This window comes from Pseudophryne corroboree, chromosome 8 (genome assembly GCF_028390025.1).
Source record: "Pseudophryne corroboree isolate aPseCor3 chromosome 8, aPseCor3.hap2, whole genome shotgun sequence".
Lineage (NCBI taxonomy): Eukaryota > Metazoa > Chordata > Amphibia > Anura > Myobatrachidae > Pseudophryne > Pseudophryne corroboree.
The window spans coordinates 62,261,513-62,282,198 of NC_086451.1; the positions used below are offsets into that span (position 1 = coordinate 62,261,513).

General features: G+C 48.9%; 1 protein-coding gene across 1 annotated transcript in view; it reads right to left on the reverse strand.

The window, feature by feature from the left end:
• The window catches only part of DOLPP1 (dolichyldiphosphatase 1), a 73,197-nt gene that overhangs the window by 8,477 nt on the left and 44,034 nt on the right, over positions 1-20,686 (reverse strand). The window contains exons 5-6 of the mRNA XM_063936484.1: positions 13,548-13,646; positions 13,334-13,462 (exon numbers count right to left, since the gene is read on the reverse strand). Coding sequence (XP_063792554.1) covers positions 13,334-13,462; positions 13,548-13,646 — 228 coding nt within the window. The remainder of the gene's footprint in view (positions 1-13,333; positions 13,463-13,547; positions 13,647-20,686) is intronic.

The following is a 20,686-nucleotide window of genomic DNA, read 5'->3' on the forward strand; positions in this document are numbered from 1 at the left end:
CCCCCAAATGGAGGACACAAAAAACGAGTTTTATGGTAAGAACTTACCCTTGTTAAAACTCTTTCTGCGAGGTACACTGGGCTCCACAAGTCTGGACAATGGGGTGTAGAGTAAGATCTTGATCCGAGGCACCAACAGGCTCAAAGCTTAGACCGTTCCCAGAATGCACAGCGCCACCTCCTATATCACCCCGCCTCCCAGCACAGGAGCTCAGTTTAGTTAACCAGCCCAATGCAGTAGCAGGAAAAGAGACGACAATGGTTAGTAGCCACATACACCACACTCTCACGACAAGAAGTGTCAGCGGCTAATGCCATATCAACCCAAAGAAGCTAAGTGCGTCAGGGTGGGCGCCTTGTGGAGCCCAGTGTACCTCGCAGAAAGAGTTTTAACAAGGATAAGTTCTTACCATAAAACTCGTTTTCTGCTGCGGGGTACACTGGGCTCCACAAGTCTGGACAATGGGGATGTCCTAAAGCAGTTCCTTATGGGAGGGGACGCACTGTAGCAGGCACAAGAACCCGGCGTCCAAAGGAAGCATCCTGGGAGGCGGCAGTATCGAAGGCATAGAACCTTATGAACATGTTCCCGGAGGACCACGTAGCCGCCTTGCACAATTGATCAAGGGTCGCACCACGTTGGGCCGCCCAAGAAGGTCCAGCAGACAGAGTAGAATGGGCCGTAATATGAACAGGAGCTGACAGACCAGCCTTAACATAAGCATGCGCAATCACCATTCTAATCCACCTGGCCAGGGTCTGCTTGTGAGCAGGACAGCCACGTTTGTGAAATCCAAACAAAACAAAGAGAATCAGACTTTCGAATAGAAGCAGTTCTCTTCACATAGATACGGAGAGCCCGTACCACATCCAAAGACCGCTCTTTGGGAGACAAATCAGGAGAGACAAAAAGCTGGAACCACAATCTCCTGATTAAGGTGGAACGAAGAAACCACCTTAGGTAAATATCCGGGACGAGTCCGGTCACGGTGAAAAATCAGATATGGGGAACTACAAGACAAGGCACCCAAATCCGACACTCTTCTAGCAGAGGCAATAGCCAGCAAGAACACCACCTTAAGGGAAAGCCACTTGAGGTCAGCTGAACCAAGAGGTTCAAATGGAGGCTCCTGCAACGCCTCCAAAACCACGACAAGTCCCAAGGAGCCACAGGCGGGACATAGGGAGGTTGGATACGCAACACACCCTGAGTGAAAGTATGAACATCAGGTAAAGTCGCAATTTTTCTCTAAAACCACACCAACAAAGCAGAAATATGAACCTTGAGGGAGGCCAGACGCAGGCCTAAATCTAGGCCCTGCTGTAGAAAAGCCAAAAGTTTGGCTGTACTAAACTTGGAAGCGTCATAATTATTAGATGCTCACCAAACAAAGTAGGAATGCCAGACCCGATGGTAAATCCGAGCAGAGGCCGGTTTCCGGGCCCGCAACATAGTTTTAATGACCTCTTCAGAAAAACTCTTAGCTCAGAGGTTCTCAAACTCGGTCCTCGGGGGCCCACACAGTGCATGTTTTGCAGGTCTCCTCACAGAATCGCAAGTGAAATAATTAGCTCCACCTGTGGACCTTTTAAAATGTGTCAGTGAGTAATTAATACACCTGTGCACCTGCTGGGTTACCTGCAAAACATGCACTGTGTGGGCTCCCGAGGACCGAGTTTGAGAACCTCTGCCTTAGCTCTTAAGACGGAAGCTTCAAGAGCCACGCCGTCAAAGACAGCCGGGCTAGGTCCTGGTTGACACAGGGGCCCTGAACGAGGAGGTCTGGGCGTTGTGAAAGTAGAAGTGGACGCTCCGACGATAGGCCTTGCAGGTCTGAGAACCAGTGCCGTCTGGGCCACGCCGGAGCTATGAGAAGCAGATTTCCTTTTTCTTGAACTTCCAAAATTACCCTGGGCAGGAGTGACACCAGAGGGAACACGTACGGCAGCCGAAAACTCCACGGCACTGCCAGCGCATCCACGAATGCTGCTTGAGGATCCCTTGTCCTTGCTCCGAAGACCGGCACCTTGTGATTGTGTCGAGATGCCATCAGATCCACATCTGGAAGACACCACCTTTCCACGAGGAGTTGAAACACTTCTGGATGGAGGCCCCACTCGCCGGCATGCATGTCCTGACGACTGAGAAAGTCCGCTTCCCAATTCAGGACCCCCGGAATGAATATTGCCGATATTGCCGGTAGATGGCGTTCTGCCCAACGTAGAATCCGTGAGGCTTCCTTCATTGCCAAACAGCTTCGAGTGCCGCCTTGATGATTTATGTAAGCCACTGTAGTGGCGTTGTCAGACTGTACTTGAACAGGACAGTTCTGAATCAAATGCTGGGATAGGTTCAACGCATTGAAGACCGCCCGCAATTCCAGAATGTTGATCGAGAGGAGAGATTCCTCCATGGTCCACCGACCCTGCAAGGAGTGCTGCTCCAGCACCGCACCCCAACCTCTTAGACTGGCATCTGTCGTCAACAGGACCCAGTTGGATATCCAGAAGGGACGGCCTCTGCACAATTGTCGGTCCTGGAGCCACCAGAGCAGCGACAGACGGACCTCCGGAGTCAATGAGATCATTTGAGACCTGATCCGGTGAGGCAGGCCGTCCCACTTGGCTAGAATCAGCTTCTGGAGGGGGCGAGAATGGAATTGAGCTTACTCCACCATGTCGAATGCTGATACAATGAGGCCCAGCACCTGCATTGCCGAATGTAGACACTTGTGGACGAGAAAGGAAGCAACGAATCCTGTCCTGAAGTTTCAGGACTTTCTCCTGAGACAAGAACAACCTCTGGTTGTGAGTGTCCAACAGCGCTCCCAGATGCACCATGCTCTGAGCAGGGACCAGGGAGGATTTCTTCCAGTTGATGAGCCACCCGTGGGCTTGTAGAAACCGGACAGTCATATCCAGATGACGCAGGAGAAGATCTGGGGAATTTGCCAGGATTAACAAGTCGTCCAGATACGGCAGTACCCTGACCCCTTGACGGCGGAGTACCACCGTCATCACCGCCATAACTTTGGTGAAGACTCGCAGAGCCGTTGTTAAACCAAAAGGCAACGCCCTAACTGGTAATGGAGGTTGCCAATAGCGAACCTCAGGTATTGTTGATGTGACACTGCTATAGGAATATGCAGGTAAGCATCCTGTATGTCCAGGGAGACCATGTAGTCCCCAGGTTCCAAGGCCAGAGCTATAGAGCAAAGGGTTTCCATACGGAACTTGGAAACCTTCACAAAAACTTGTTCAGTGCCTTGAGGTTGAGAATGGGTCGGGAGGACCCATTCGGTTTCGGGACTAGAAACAGCGGAGAATAGTACCCCCAGCCCCTCTGAGCAAGAGGCACCTGTACTACGACTCCTGTATCCAGGAGGGTCTGTACCACCGAATGCAGAGTGTTTGCCTTTGTCTGGTCCGACAGGACGTCTGTCTGGCAAAATCGATGAGGGGGTCGGTTTTTGAAGGCTATGGCGTAACCTCGAGTGACTACTTCCCGTACCCAGGCATCTGAAGTGGTCTTCAACCATTCCTGGGTATACCCTAGAAGCCGGCCCCTCACCCTGGGATCCCCCAGGGGGAGGACCGCCCCGTCATGCGGCAGGCTGATCGGTCTTGGCTGCTGGCTGACGGGCAGCCCAGGCTCTTTTGGGCTTCGGCTTACCAGGTTTGGAAGTGCGGGCCTGCTAATGATACGCCTGACCTTTTGCTTTACCTAAAGGACGAAAGGGGTGAAAGGACGTGCCTTTGGCCTTCGACACAGAAGGAGCTGTATTAGGCAGACAGGCAGTTTTGGCAGCAGCCAAGTCAGCCACTATCTTATTTAAGTCCTCCCCAAACAGAATATCCCCCTTGAAAGGGAGTACCTCCAGGGTTTTTCTAGAGTCCAGATCCACAGACCAGGATCTCAGCCACAACATCCTGCGAGCCAGGACTGACGTAGTAGAGGCCTTGGCTGCTAGGATACCGGCATCAGAAGCCGCCTCTTTAATATAGCGAGAAGCTGTGACAATATATGACAAGCATTGTCTAGCATGGTCAGAGGAGATTTCAGCTTCTAACTCCAAGGCCCATGCTTCAATAGCCTCTGCCGCCCATGTAGCTGCAATAGTGGGCCTTTGTGCAGCACCCGTGAGGGTGTAAATCGCTTTTAGACAACCCTCAACACGTTTATAGCCATCTGACTGAGGAAGCCGCCGATTTCTACAGGCGGAGAAACGAGTCTTATTGATTCCTATCTACCCGCAATTAACACACCACAAGGTTGCCTCGATACACTGGAAAAAAATTCTAAGGACATCCGGATAAGGCTCGTGAAAAGGGATTTAAGCACCAGAGCCGGGAGTGGAAAAGAAATTGAACCCAGGAGGAAATGTGGTAACGATCTGCATATAACATGGCCATGTTTTAATTAACAGTTGAGTTGCTGAAATATCCATTGTCGCTTCTGAGCGAAGTTATATATACCTGCATGTTTATTAACAAATAATCAACTGACTGCTGCTGTGTACTTAATTAGTGACGCTCTTAAAACGGAAAGGAAAAATTACTGAGACTGTGCATTTTGTCTTAATCTATCTGGAAGCGCAGTGCTCTGTGCTCCATAGCAGTGTGGACTTGGAAATATTATTACACATCCTGAATAAGAGACTTTGTAACAACTATTGCTCTTCAGTTTGGGAAAGAATCAATAAAGTTTCCGACTTAAATTAAGCAACTGAGTATCACTATAGAGGCTGAAGATCTCGCAAGATTGAAAGGAAACAGTGTGAATTAATTGTATCCAGCTGTTTATTTAAGTGTGTGTAGAAAATTATTGCACAGAGCAGAGCATTGAATTGTGCTAGTATATGAATTATTATTGTTTTGCCATGTTTTTTTAGAAACTAATCGTTTTTATGTGAAAGTAGTGCTAGCGGTAAGAAAGGAGCTTTTTATAAAAATTAAGGAATATAAGAGTAAAAATAAAAGTAAAAATAAAAAGTATTTTAATAAGAAATCTACTAGCGCTGTCTGCATTTCTTTTTTATTTTTCTTAAGTGCATTGAGGTAAGGAGGTAGAGAATTTCCCCTTTTGCAGTGAGCTGCATGTAGATTTCTTTAAATATCTATTCTGGTATAGGACATATATACAAATCAAATTAAGAATTAGCGCCAGGGGGTCACTTTATTGTGCTTGTGTGTCAGACTTTTTAGTAGTCAGGGACTGGTTCAACTTCTTTAATTGAGCAGATAAATCGTCCGCCCACGGCGGGTTAGCTGCAGGGACCACATACGGTTGTACCGGCATTGGGGGTCCCATAGGGGGTGTTAGTTTATGAACTAGCGTATGCAGAAGCGTGAAAAAAGCGGCCCACTGAGGGTCAGTATGTGCCTCCGTTGCCACAGTCCCACTGGGGGGCAAGGAGCCCACAGAACCAGAGCCCACAGCTGCTATAATCTCCCCATATGTGCCTGTGGCTTCAGCAACACCAGCAGCGTGTTCCGCCCCAGAACCGTTACCCTCAGAAGCAGACATGATATAACTTGCAGTATGAGGTAACACAGTACAATTATTAGCAGCACTATATCCCTAAACCCAAACCCCTACACTGCGTAGTCAGCACCTTCAGAGATAAAGGAGAGATATGGTGACTAAATCACAGAGAAAAAATAAGAATTTACTCACCGGTAATTCTATTTCTCGTAGTCCGTAGTGGATGCTGGGGACTCCGTAAGGACCATGGGGAATAGACGGCTCCGCAGGAGACTGGGCACATCTAAGAAAGATTTAGGACTATCTGGTGTGCACTGGCTCCTCCCCCTATGACCCTCCTCCAAGCCTCAGTTAGGAACTGTGCCCGGAAGAGCTGACACAATAAGGAAGGATTTTTGAATCCTGGGTAAGACTCATACCAGCCACACCAATCACACCATATAACACGTGATAGGAACCCCGGTTAACAGTATGATAACAAATGGAGCCTCTGAAGAGATGGCTCACAACAAAACCCGATTTTTGTAACAATAACTATGTACAGGTATTGCAGACAATCCGCACTTGGGATGGGCGCCCAGCATCCACTACGGACTACGAGAAATAGAATTACCGGTGAGTAAATTCTTATTTTCTCTGACGTCCTAGTGGATGCTGGGGACTCCGTAAGGACCATGGGGATTATACCAAAGCTCCCAAACGGGCGGGAGAGTGCGGATGACTCTGCAGCACCGAATGAGAGAATTCCAGGTCCTCCTCAGCCAGGGTATCAAATTTGTAGAATTTTGCAAACGTGTTTGCCCCCGACCAAGTAGCTGCTCGGCAAAGTTGTAAAGCCGAGACCCTTCGGGCAGCCGCCCAAGATGAGCCCACCTTCCGTGTGGAATGGGCTTTTACAGATTTAGGCTGCGGTAAGCCTACCGCAGAATGCGCCAGCTGAATAGTGCTACAAATCCAGCGCGCAATAGACTGCTTAGAAGCAGGAGCACCCAGCTTGGTGGGTGCATACAGGATAAACAGCGAGTCAGTCTTTCTGACTCCAGCCGTCCTGGAAATATAAATTTTTAGGGCCCTGACTACGTCCAGCAACTTGGAAACCTCCAAGTCCCTAGTAGCCGCAGGCACCACAATAGGTTGGTTCAAGTGAAAAGCTGAGACCACCTTTGGGAGAAACTGAGGAAGAGTCCTCAATTCTGCCCTATCCATATGGAAAATCAGATAAGGGCTTTTACAAGACAAAGCCGCCAATTCTGAAACCCGCCTGGCCAAGGCCAACAGCATGACCACTTTCCACGTGAGATATTTTAAATCCACAGTCTTAAGTGGTTCGAACCAATGTGATTTCAGGAATGCCAAAACCACATTGAGATCCCAAGGTGCCACTGGGGGCACAAAAGGAGGCTGAATATGCAGTATTCCTTTGACAAAAGTCTGAACTTCGGGTAGTGAAGCCAGTTCTTTTTGGAAGAAAATCGACAGAGCCGAAATATGGACCTTTATGGACCCCAATTTGAGGCCCAACGTCACCCCTGCTTGCAGGAAGTGCAGGAATCGACCCAGTTGAAATTCCTCCGTCGGGGCCTTCATGGCCTCACACCAAGCAACATATTTTCGCCAAATGCGGTGATAATGTCTTGCGGTGACATCCTTCCTGGCTTTGATCAGGGTACGGATGACTTCCTCCGGAATACCCTTTTCCTTCAGGATCCGGTGTTCAACCGCCATGCCGTCAAACGCAGCCGCGGTAAGTCTTGGAACAGACAGGGTCCCTGCTGCAGCAGGTCTTGTCTGAGCGGCAGAGGCCAAGGGTCCTCTGTAAGCATCTCTTGAAGTTCCGGGTACCAAGCTCTTCTTGGCCAATCCGGAACCACGAGTATGGTTTTCACTTCTCGCCTTCTTATTATTCTCAGTACCTTGGGTATGAGAGGTAGAGGAGGAAACACATAAACCGACTGGTACACCCAAGGTGTCACTAGAGCGTCCACCGCTATCGCCTGAGGGTCTCTTGACCGGGCGCAATATCTTTTCAACTTCTTGTTGAGGCGGGACGCCATCATGTCTACCTGTGGTTTTTCCCACCAGTTGACCAGCATTTGGAAGACTTCTGGATGAAGTCCCCATTCTCCCGCGGAGGTCGTGCCTGCTGAGGAAGTCTGCTTCCCAGTTGTCCACTCCCGGAATGAACACTGCCGTCAGTGCTAACACATGATTCTCTGCCCATCTGAGAATCCTTGTGGCTTCTGCCATCGCCATCCTGCTTCTCGTGCCGCCCTGTCTGTTTACATGGGCGACCGCCGTGATGTTGTCTGACTGGATCAGTACCGGCTGGTTTTGAAGCAGGGGTCTTGCCTGGCTTAGGGCATTGTAAATGGCCCTTAGCTCCAGGATATTTATGTGAAGAGAAATCTCCTGATTTGACCAGTCCTTGGAAATTTCTTCCCTTTGTGACTGCCCCCCAGCCCCGAAGGCTGGCATCCGTGGTCACCAGGACCCAGTCCTGTATTCCGAATCTGCGGCCCTCTAGTAGATGAGCCCTCTGCAGCCACCACAGCAGCGACACCCTGGTTCTGGCCGATAGGGTTATCCGCTGTTGCATCTGGAGATGGGACCCGGACCATTTGTCCAACAGGTCCCACTGGAACGTCCTTGCGTGGAACCTTCCGAATGGAATTGCTTCGTACGAAGCTACCATTTTTCCCAGGACTCGTGTGCATTGATGTACCAACACTTTTCCTGGTTTTAGGATGTCTCTGACCAGAGATGACAATTCCTCGGCTTTTTCCAGTGGAAGAAACACTCTTTTCTGGTCTGTGTCCAGAATCATTCCCAGGAACAGAAGACGTGTCGTAGGGACCAGCTGTGACTTTGGAATGTTTAGAATCCAGCCGTGCTGTTGTAGCACTTCCTGAGAAAGTGCCACCCCCACTATCAACTGTTCTTTGGACCTCGCCTTTATCAGGAGATCGTCCAAGTACGGGATAATTAAAACTCCCTTCTTGCGAAGGAGTATCATCATAGCGGCCATTACCTTGGTAAAGACCCTCGGTGCCGTGGATAACCCGAACGGCAGCGTCTGGAACTGATAGTGACAGTCCTGTACCACAAATCTGAGGTACTCCTGGTGCGGAGGGTAAATGGGGACATGCAGGTACGCATCCTTGATGTCCAGGGATACCATGTAATCCCCCTCCTCCAGGCTCGCAATAACCGCCCTGAGCGATTCCATCTTGAACTTGAACCTTTTGATATAAGTGTTCAAGGTTTTTAAATTTAAGATGGGTCTCACCGAACCGTCCGGTTTCGGTACCACAAACATTGTGGAGTAGTAACCCTTTCCTTGCTGAAGGAGGGGTACCTTGACTATCACTTTCTGTGAATACAGTTTTTGAATAGCCACCAACACTGCCTCCCTGGCAGAGGGAGTTGCCGGCAAGGCAGATTTTAGGAAAACGGCGGGTGGGGGGGGGGGGGGGGGGGGGGAGACGTCTCGAATTCCAGCCTGTACCCCTGAGATACTACTTGAAGGACCCAGGGATCCACTTGTGAGAGAGCCCACTGTGCGCTGAAAAACCTGAGACGTGCCCCCACCGTTCCCGATTCCACCTGAGCAGCCCCAGCGTCATGCTGTGGACTTACCGGACGCAGGGGAGGACTTCTGCTCCTGGGAACTAGCTGTGTGCTGCAGCTTTTTCCCCTTTCCTCTGCCCCTCGGCAGAAAGGATGAGCCTCTAGCCCGCTTATTTTTCTGGGGCCGAAAGGACTGTACCTGATAATACGGTGCTTTCTTTTGCTGTGGGGTAGCCTGTGGCAAAAAAGTCGATTTCCCAGCAGTAGCTGTGGAAACGAGGTCTGAAAGACCTTCCCCAAAAAGTTCCACCCCTTTATAGGGTAAAACTTCCATGTGCCGCTTGGAGTCGGCATCACCTGACCATTGCCTAGTCCATAACCCCCGTCTGGCGGCAATGGACATAGCGCTTATTTTTGATGCCAGCCGGCAAATATCCCTCTGTGCATCACGCATGTATAAGACCGCGTCTTTTAAATGGTCAATCGTAAGCAAAATATTGTCCCTATCCATGGTATCAATGTTTTCCGACAGGGAGTCTGACCACGCAGCAGCAGCACTGCACATCCAAGCTGATGCAATAGCGGGTCTCAATATAACGCCAGTGTGTGTGTATATAGCTTTTAGGGTACTTTCCAGCTTTCTATCAGCAGGTTCCTTTAGGGCGGCTGTATCCGGAGACGGTAGTGCCACCTTCTTTGATAAGCGTGTCAATGCTTTATCTACCCTAGGGGGTGTTTCCCAGCGTGACCTATCCTCTGGCGGAAAAGGGTACGCAGCCATTAACCGTTTAGAAATGATCAATTTCTTATCTTGGGAAGTCCACGCTTCCTCACACACCTCATTTAATTCGTCAGATGCAGGAAAAACTACTGGTAGTTTTTTCTCACCAAACATAATACCCTTTTTTGTGGTACCTGGGGTATCATCAGAAATGTGTAAAACATTTTTCATAGCCTCAATCATATAACGGGTGGATCTATTGGAGGGTACACTCGTCTCATCATCGTCGACACTGGAGTCGGTATCCGTGTCGACATCTGTATCTGTCATCTGAGGTAGCGGGCGTTTTATAGCCCCTGATGACATCTGAGACGCTTGGACAGGCACAAGCTGAGTAGCCGGCTGTCCTATGTCGTCAAACCTTTTATGTAAGGAGCTGACACTGTCACGTAATTCCTTCCATAAGTCCATCCACACTGGTGTCGACCCCGCAGGGGGTGACATCACATTCACAGGCATTTGCTCCACCTCCACATCATTATCCTCATCATACATGTCGACACAGCAGTACCGACACACAGCAGACACACAGGGAATGCTCTTACAGAGGACAGGACCCCACAAAGCCCTTTGGGGAGACAGAGGGAGAGTATGCCAGCACACACCAGGGCGCTATATAACACAGGGATATCACTATACAGAGTGTTTTCCCCTATAGCTGCCTATAATATATATATATATATATACTGCGCCTAAATTGTGCCCCCCCTCTCTTTTTTACCCTTTCTGTAGTGCAGGACTGCAGGGGAGAGCCAGGGAGCTTCCTTCCAGCGAAGCTGTGAGGGAATAATGGCGCCAGTGTGCTGAGGGAGTTGGCTCCGCCCCTTTTTCGGCGGGCTTTCTCCCGCTATTTTATCGTTTCTGGCAGGGGTTAATATACACCTATATAGCCTCTGGGGCTATATATGGTGTTAGTTTTGCCAGCCAAGGTGTTATTATTGCTGCTCAGGGCGCCCCCCAGCGCCCTGCACCCATCAGTGACCGCAGTGTGTGGTGTGCATGAGGAGCAATGGCGCACAGCTGCAGTGCTGTGCGCTACCTTGGAGAAGACAGAAGTCTTCAGCCGCCGATTTTCCGGACCACCTTCTTGTTTCTGGCTCTGTAAGGGGGACGGCGGCGCGGCTCCAGGAACGGACGACGAGGTCGGGTCCTGTGTTCGATCCCTCTGGAGCTAATGGTGTCCAGTAGCCTAAGAAGCCCAAGCTACCACCACTTAGGTAGGTTCGCTTCTTCTCCCCTTAGTCCCTCGTTGCAGTGAGCCTGTTGCCAGCAGGTCTCACTGAAAATAAAAAACCTAAACTATACTTTCTTCTAGGAGCTCAGGAGAGCCCCTAGTGTGCATCCAGCTCAGCCGGGCACAGAAATCTAACTGAGGCTTGGAGGAGGGTCATAGGGGGAGGAGCCAGTGCACACCAGGTAGTCCTAAATCTTTCTTAGATGTGTCCAGTCTCCTGCGGAGCAGTCTATTCCCCATGGTCCTTACGGAGTCCCCAGCATCCACTAGGACGTCAGAGAAATACGTAATACAGTATATCTTTGTGAAAATCCTATATTAAATAACACCTGATGCACCAAGCCCCCTCAGGTTATAGAATATATGGATAGCAAGTTGAGTGAAAGACACGAGATGGACACCACTCAGCTATCAATGCACACACAAATAGTCACAGTTTGTACAATGCAGAGGTTACTACAGACAATAATACTGCACTGGACTAGCTTACACAGCTATATAGTCAATAGATATAACACTACACAGTAAGAAACTGGATGTATATCACAGGGTAATTGTACTATAAACCCCTGACTAAATGCACTCTTTCTTACTAACACTGACTAAAAAGGCAGGTAGAATACTTAAGTGTCATGTAAAGGCACAGCACTGACAACCAGGCGGCTTTACATAGGAGGATTTGCCCAAGCAGTCCCAGGAACAGTGAGCTGAGGAGTAATGGCGCCGCAGACACTGACAGGGAGTGAGGAAAAGACAGAGATGCAGCTCTAGGGCGGGAACACTTTCTGGAAATGGCGCCCTGAGGCTGGGGGAGGGGCTTCAGGTCTAAGCCTTATCCCGCTTGCTGGCAAAACCACCGGGTACTGTGGGCGATATTAAAATCGGTTTTAAGAGAAAACCTGACCTGCGCCCATGCCCTGGTGATCTAGTGGGATCGCCTGTATCCACAGTGTCCACCGCCAGCGCGCGCGGCCCGCCTCCCACTGACCGCGCCGGATCGCGATAAAGACCGGGTCCCGCGAGCGGGACCCACTTACCACCTCCCGAAGCGCAGCCACGCGATCCTGGAGAGCCCCAGCCTAGTGTGTCTAACATGAAGAAAACCGGAGCCTCCGCTGTAGGTACCCGGCAAACAGGGCTCAGGAGTGTACAGCGCCGCTGGGGAGAGCTGGAGCTGCAGCAGTGAATGTCACAAGACATTTACCACCGCTGCTGCCCTTGAAGTCTTCACTTTTTACCTCATAAAAAGCTTTTCTCAGGGCTGTTTGGAGCAGCCCCTCTGTTAAGTGCCTGCTTACTGCAGCACCAACTGACAAACTGAGCTCCTGTGCTGGGAGGCGGGGGGTGATATAGGAGGCGGCGCTGTGCATTCTGTGAACGGTCAAAGCTTTGAGCCTATTGGTGCCTTGGATCAAGATCCTACTCTACACCCCATTGTCCAGACTTGTGGAGCCCAGTGTACCCCGCACAGAAAAAACCCTAGAAAATAAACAAGGCATGCATAAACAGAATTTGCATAAAGTGTGTTCTTGTGTCATCACTTTGGAGTTTATTAGGAATAATGCACTCTCCCTAGTGTAGATTTTAATTTTTGTAACCTGTATACCGCAAGCCTAAAAAACCTGTGGCTTTGCATGTCATTATCTAGAAGCCAAAGCATGAAACTACACCTTGTGAATTTTAGTATACATGTATATATAACAATCATACAGTCTACGCAGTAGGGGGCAGTGCACGACCTAAAGATGTTGCCAATGGGATACACTGTTCCAGTATGCTAGCACAGTGTGCCTCTTCAACACCGGTCCTAAAGTACCACCAACAAGTCATGTTTTGTCGGTGTCTTTAATCATGCACAGATGAGTTACTCTATTTCGCTGGCTCTAATTATCGCTACAAGAATCAGTATTCTTAGTTCTTAGAGTGTGCACCTGCAGTTTCTTTTTCCTCCATGGTAATACAAGTCTCAGCATTGTAGCACTTAATGTTTAAAATAAGGGCGTGCAGTCCAAACCCCCTGCATTCCCCCTTCAATAATTATCCTAACTGCCTTCACAGACCAGAATCCTCAAAACAGGACCTGTGGGGGAATTTGAGGATGAAGATTGAGAACCATTGTGCTAGTAACTTATAGGGATGTACTTGCCCTATGCAGATAAAGCAGAAGAAATCTACCATTGCCTGTGTTCTGTTCCGCAATGAACGGACAAGAACTGCTTGAACTCCATTCACGAACATATACTTCTATAGAATTGTGTATGGCTTACCAGGCTGCGATTCTAGGGAATAGTGGTGTAAGGATCTCCTGCGTGACAGCAAACCAGGCTACAGCCAGGATGCTTCCAGCCACGGCTCCATATGTAACCTGGCTCCAGCTGTGGTACAATAGATACACTCTGCAGAAGAAGCAGGGGACATTAGACAATGGGTAACATCCAGCGTCCAACAGTAAATGGAAGAGAAGGCCAGCTTTGTGCATACCGACTATATGAGACTAGACAAGCTGCTGTCAGGAGACAGAGAGATAGTACATGTCGCCAGAGCAAGTCCAAGAAACGTGCGTTGTTTGTCTGGTGCATCCTGAAAGAGAAACGGCCTGAGCTGAAATCATATAGAGGCTTCAAATACAACAATAATCCTATAAACAAACCTACTTTTTTTTTTCCCCTTCAATCTTATTTATTTGAATTTACAAAACATACAAACAAAAAAAACACAACATTATGCAAAATGTACAAAAGATATATAAGGTGTATCATATATGCATAGAGACAATAAATAAAAGTACAATAACCAGGTGTGAGCATATTTGTGAAGGAACAATGCAATTACAAAGCCATTTGGGCTTGAAAAAGTAACATTGATAGCGCCTAAGCACGTATAGAGAAAAACTTAGTAGACTGGTCTTAATAAGCATACAACTTCAAGAAGATAAAATGGTAAGGGGCTGATTGTAGGGGGAAGAAAGCCATCTATCTCATATCTTACAAAAGTTGTCGGGGAACTTCCTAGAAATATATACAAATTTTTTGTGAGAGTCTAGGTCACCAGGGGCATCCAATTAGTGATCATGGGGCCCGTTCTCGCCATCCAGGAGCGCGCTATCAGCACTTTGGCCAGGGTACACAAATTAATAATATACCATCTAGAGTGCACATCGAGTATTTACTCGTCAGTCACAGCAAGAATACAAACAGTGGGAGTAAGGACGTCAGACGGTAAACCAGTAGCAATTATGATCCTTATAACAGCATTCCAGAAAGCGTTAACCACCGGGCAGGCCCACAGCAGGTGTCAAAAGGTGCCATCCAGGGAGGCACACTTCGGTCACCTGGAGTCACCACGCCCACCCATCCTAGACAACCTAGAGGGAGTAAAATAAATGCGATGTAATATAAACAGATGTATTTGTTGAAAGCGAGCGGCGGTAGTAGCCAAACGAGAAGCCCCCAGGGCCATATCCCAAATAGATGGCGAGATGGGTCCCAGGTTAGCCTCCCACTTAATGCACAAGAAAATGAGGAGTCCCTTCTGCGCTCATCCAACAACAATAAACAGTAATGCAGTGAATTGTGAGTTCTTAATTGATCAGTCTATGACTCAAATACAGTCTCTTTCTCTAACGTCCTAGTGGATGCTGGGGACTCCGTCAGGACCATGGGGAATAGCGGCTCCGCAGGAGACAGGGCACAAAAGCAAGCTTTTAGGATCACATGGTGTGTACTGGCTCCTCCCCCTATGACCCTCCTCCAAGCCTCAGTTAGGTTTTTGTGCCCGGCCGAGAAGGGTGCAATCTAGGTGGCTCTCTTAAAGAGTTGCTTAGAAAAAGTTTTTAGGTTCTTTATTTTCAGTGAGTCCTGCTGGCAACAGGCTCACTGCATCGAGGGACTTAGGGGAGAGATTTTCAACTCGCCTGCGTGCAGGATGGATTGGATTCTTAGGCTACTGGACATAGCTCCAGAGGGAGTCGGAACACAGGGCTCGCCCTGGGGTTCGTCCCGGAGCCGCGCCGCCGACCCCCCTTGCAGATGCTGAAGATGAAGAGGTCCGGAACCAGGCGGCAGAAGACTCTCAGTCTTCATCAGGTAGCGCACAGCACTGCAGCTGTGCGCCATTGTTGTCAGCACACTTCACACAGCGGTCACGGAGGGTGCAGGGCGCTGGGGGGGGGCGCCCTGGGCAGCAATGTATAATACCTGTATGGCGAAAAATACATCACATATAGCCCTTGAGGCTATATGGATGTATTTAACCCCTGCCAGATATCTAAAACTCCGGAGAAGAAGCCCGCCGAAAAGGGGGCGGGGCCTATTCTCCTCAGCACACAGCGCCATTTTCCCTCACAGAAAGGCTGGTGGGAAGGCTCCCATGATCTCCCCTGCACTGCACTACAGAAACAGGGTTAAAACAGAGAGGGGGGGGCACTGATTTGGCGATATGTATATATATTAAAATGCTATAAAAGGAACACTTATATAAAGGTTGTCCCTGGATAATTATAGCGTTTTGGTGTGTGCTGGCAAACTCTCCCTCTGTCTCCCCAAAGGGCTAGTGGGTCCTGTCCTCTATCAGAGCATTCCCTATGTGTGTGCTGTATGTCGGTACGTGTGTGTCGACATGTATGAGGAAAATATTGGTGAGGAGGCGGAGCAAATTGCCTGTAATGGTGATGTCACTCTCTAGGGAGTCGACACCGGAATGGATGGCTTATTTATGGAAATTACGTGACAATGTCAACACGCTGCAAGCCGGTTGACGACATGAGAGGGCCGGCGAACAAATTAGTATCTGTCCAGGCGTCTCAAACACCGTCAGGGGCTGTAAAATGCCCATTTACCTCAGTCGGTCGACACAGACCCAGACACGGACACTGATTTCAGTGTCGACGGTGAAGAAACAAACGTATTTTCTTTTAGGGCCACACGTTAAGGGCAATGAAGGAGGTGTTACATATTTCTGATACTCCAAGTACCACAAAAAAGGGTATTATGTGTGAGGTGAAAAAACTACCTGTAGTTTTTCCTGAATCAGATAAATTAAATGAAGTGTGTGATGATGCGTGGGTTTCCCCAGATAGAAAATTATTGGCGGTATACCCTTTCCCGCCAGAAGTTAAGGCGCGGTGGGAAACACCCCTCAGGGTGGATAAGGCGCTCACACGCTTATCAGAACAAGTGGCGGTACCATCTACGGATAGGGCCGTACTTAAGGAGCCAGCTGATAGGAGGCTGAAAAATATCCTAAAAAGTATACACACACATGCTGGTGTTATACTGCGACCAGCGATCGCCTCAGCCTGGATGTGCAGAGCTGAGGTGGCTTGGTCGGATTCCCTGACTAAAAATATTGATACCTTTGACAGGGACAGTATTTTATTGACTATAGAGCATTTAAAGGATGCATTTCTATATATGCGAGATGCGCAGAGGGATATTTGCACTCTGGCATCAAGAGTAAATGCGATGTCCATATCTGCAAGAAGATGTTTATGGACACGACAGTGGTCAGGTGATGCAGATTCCAAACGGCACAAAGATGTATTGCCGTATAAAGGGGAGGAGTTATTTGGGGTCGGTCCATGGGACCTGGTGGCCAGGGCAACTGCTGGAAAATCCACCGTTTTTTACCCTAAGTCACATCTCTGCAGAAAAAGACACCGTCTTTTCAGCCTCAGTCCTTTCGTCCCTATAAGAGTCATATCTGCCCAGGGATAGAGGAAAGGGAAGAAGACTGCAGCAGGCAGCCCATTCCCAGGAACAGAAGCCCTCCACCGCTTCTACCAAGTTCTCAGCATGACGCTGGGACCGTACAGGACCCCTGGATCCTACAAGTAGTATCCAAGGGGTACAGATTGGAATGTCGAGAGGTTTCCCCCCTCGCAGGTTCCTGTAGTCTGCTGTACCAATGTCTCCCTCCGACAGGGAGGCAGTATTGAAAACAATTCACAAGCTGTATTCCCAGCAGGCGATAATAAAATTACCCCTCCGACAACAAGGAAAGGGGTATTACTCCACACTATATGGTGGTACTGAAGGCTAGGTGAGACCTATTCTAAATCTGAAAAATTTGAACACTTGCAAGGGTTCAAATCCAGATGGAGTCACTCAGAGCAGTGATAGCAAAGAACAAGGGGACTATATGGTGTCCCGGGACATCAGGGATGCTTACCTCCATGTCCCAAAATTTGCCTTTTCTCACCAAGGGTACCTCAGGTTCGTGGTACAGAACTGTCACTATCAGTTTCAAGACGATGCCGTTGGATTGTCCAAGGCACCCCGGGTCCTTACCAAGGTAATGACCGAAAGGAGGATTCGTCTTCAAAGAAAATGGACGACCTCCTGATAAGAACAAGGTCCAGAGAACAGTTGGAGGTCGGAGTAGCACTATCTCAAGTAGTTCTACGACAGCACGGGTGGATTCTAAATATTCCAAAACCGCAGTTGTTCCGACGACACGTCTGCTGGTCCTAGGGATGATTCTGGACACAGTCCAGGAAAAGGTGTTTCTCCCAGAGGAGAAAGCCAGGGAGTTATCCGAGCTAATCGGGATCCTCCTAAAACCAGGAAAAGTGTCAGTGCATCATTGCACAAGAGTCCTGGTAAAAATGGTGGCTTATTACGAGGCGCTTCCATTCGGCAGATTTCACGCAAGAACTCTTCAGTGGGATCTGCTGGACAAATGGTCCGGATCGCATCTTCAGATGCATCAGCGGATAACCCTATATCCAAGGACAAGGGTGTCTCTCCTGTGGTGATTACAGAGTGCTCATCTTCTAGAGGGCCGCAGATTCGGCATTCAGGATTGGATGCTGGTGACCACGGAGGCCAGCCTGAGAGGCTGGGGAGCAGTCACACAAGGAGTGTGATCAAGTCTGGAGAATTCTCTCCACATAAATATACTGGAGCTAAGAGCAAATTTATAATGCTCTAAGCTTAGCAAGACCTCTGCTTCAAGGTCAGCCGGTATTGATCCAGTGGGATAACATCACGGCAGTCGCCCACGTAAACAGAAAGGGCGGCACAAGAAGCAGGAGGGCAGTGGCAAAACTGCAAGGATTTTTCGCTAGGCGGAAAATCATGTGATAGCACTGTCAGCAGTGTTCATTCCGGGAGTGGACGACTGGGAAGCAGACTTCCTCAGCAGGCACGACCTCCACCCGGGAGAGTGGGAACTTCATCGGGAAGTTTTCCGCATGATTGTGAACCGTTGGGAAAGACCAAAGGTGGACATGATGGCGTCCCGCCCGAACAAAATATGGGACAGGTATTGCGCCAGGTCACGAGACCTTCAGGCGATAGCTGTGGACGTCCTGGTAACACCGTGGGTGTAACAGTCGGTGTATGTGTTCCCTCCTCTGCTTCTCATAACCAAGGTATTGAGAATTATAAGACATAGAGGAGTAAGAACTATACTCGTGGCTCCGGATTGGCCAAGAGGGACTTGGTAACCGGAACTTCAAGAGATGCTCACAGAGGACTAATGGCCTCGGGAGCTAAGAAGGGATTTGCTTTCAGCAAGTACCATGTCTGTTCCAAGAGGAACCGTGGCATCGGCCTTTAAGAAAGGACCTGCTCCAGCAGGGACCTTGTCTGTTCCAAGACTTACCGCGACTGCGTTTGACGGCATGGCGGTTTGAACGCCGGATCCTAAGGGAAAAGGCATTCCGGAAGAGGTCATACCTACCCTGGTCAAAGCCAGGAAGGAGGTGACCGCACAACGTTATCACCACATGTGGTAAAAATATGTTGCGTGGGTGAGGCCAGGAAGGCCCCACGAAAAAATTTCAACTAGGTCGATTTCTGCACTTCCTGCAAACAGGAGTGTCTATGAGCCTCAAATTGGGGTCCATTAAGGTTCAAGTTTCGGCCCTATAGATTTTCTTCCAGAAAGAATTGGCTTCAGTTCCTGAAGTCCAGACGTTTGTCAAGGGAGTATTGCATATACAGCCCTTGTGTGCCTCCAGTGGCACCGTGGGATCTCAACGTAGTGTTGGGATTCCTCAAATCATATTGGTTTGAACCACTCAAATCTGTGGATTTGAAATATCTCACATGGAAAGTGACCATGCTGTTGGCCCTGGCCTCGGCCAGGCGATTGTCAAAATTGGCGGCTTTGTCTTACAAAAGCCCATATTTGATTTTCCATTCGGACAGGGCAGAACTGCGGACTCGTCCCCAGTTTCTTCCTAAGGTGGTGTCAGCGTTTCACCTGAAATAACCTATTGTGGTGCCTGCGGCTACTAGGGACTTGGAGGACTCCAAGTTGCTAGACATTGCCACAGCCAAAATCTGTAAATGCCCATTCCACAAGGAAGGTGGGCTCATCTTGGGCGGCTGCCCGAGGGGTCTCGGCTTTACAACTTTGCCGAGCTGCTACTTGGTCAGGGGCAAACACGTTTGCAAAATTCTACAAATTTGATACCCTGGCTGAGGAGGACCTGGAGTTCTCTCATTCGGTGCTGCAGAGTCATCCGCACTCTCCCGCCCGTTTGGGAGCTTTGGTATAATCCCCATGGTCCTGACGGAGTCCCCAGCATCCACTAGGACGTTAGAGAAAATAAGATTTTACTTACCGATAAATCTATTTCTCATAGTCCGTAGTGGATGCTGGGCGCCCATCCCAAGTGCGGATTGTCTGCATTACTTGTACATAGTTATTGTTACAAAAAATCGGGTTATTATTGTTGTGAGCCATCTTTTTAAGAGGCTACTTCATTGTTATCATGCTGTTAACTGGGTTCAGATCACAAGTTGTACAGTGTGATTGGTGTGGCTGGTATGAGTCTTACCCGGGATTCAAAATCCTTCCTTATTGTGTACGCTCGTCCGGGCACAGTATCCTAACTGAGGCTTGGAGGAGGGTCATAGGGGGAGGAGCCAGTACACACCATGTGATCCTAAAAGCTTGCTTTTGTGCCCTGTCTCCTGCGGAGCCGCTATTCCCCATGGTCCTGACGGAGTCCCCAGCATCCACTACGGACTATGAGAAATAGATTTATCGGTAAGTAAAATCTTATTTTTTCAGTTCTTGTTCAAAGCGGAAGTGCTGGGTGTAGGGAGACTTAATGCGTACCGTACTCACAAGGAGTCGTGGTGTGACCCACGTATATAGGTATCTTTGGTATCTTGATTCTTCTTTCTCTTTTCCGAGGTGGAGGGTTCTTATCCTCGTCGTTGGAAAAAAGAAAAATGGGACAAAAGAGCAACTGATGGTGTAGTATGTTCGTGCAAGCAGGAGATCACTGGATATGGATAGGTGATGGGGTATCATCAAAGTGACTCTAAGGGTGGTGATCCGGAATTTTCGTCCTTTCTATACGTAATGATATAGAAGTGGAGGTGCTCGGAATGAGTGGTGTTTTAACGCGTACCTTACTCACGTTAAATCAGGGTTGATCTTCCATGTAAAGGTATCTTTGGTCCTTCGTTGTTCGTTCTTCCTCTTATTTTCTTCCTTCCTCACAGAGATAGTGCTGGATCGGAGTTGTTTTCTCAGTGAAAAAGCAGAAGAGAACAGATATTGGTGTGGTACGTACGTAACAGCACGTGGTTATGTGACTGTTAGAGCAATGAGTGACCTTTACGTTTAAACTGATGGTCAGGTGCGTACCACACTCACAT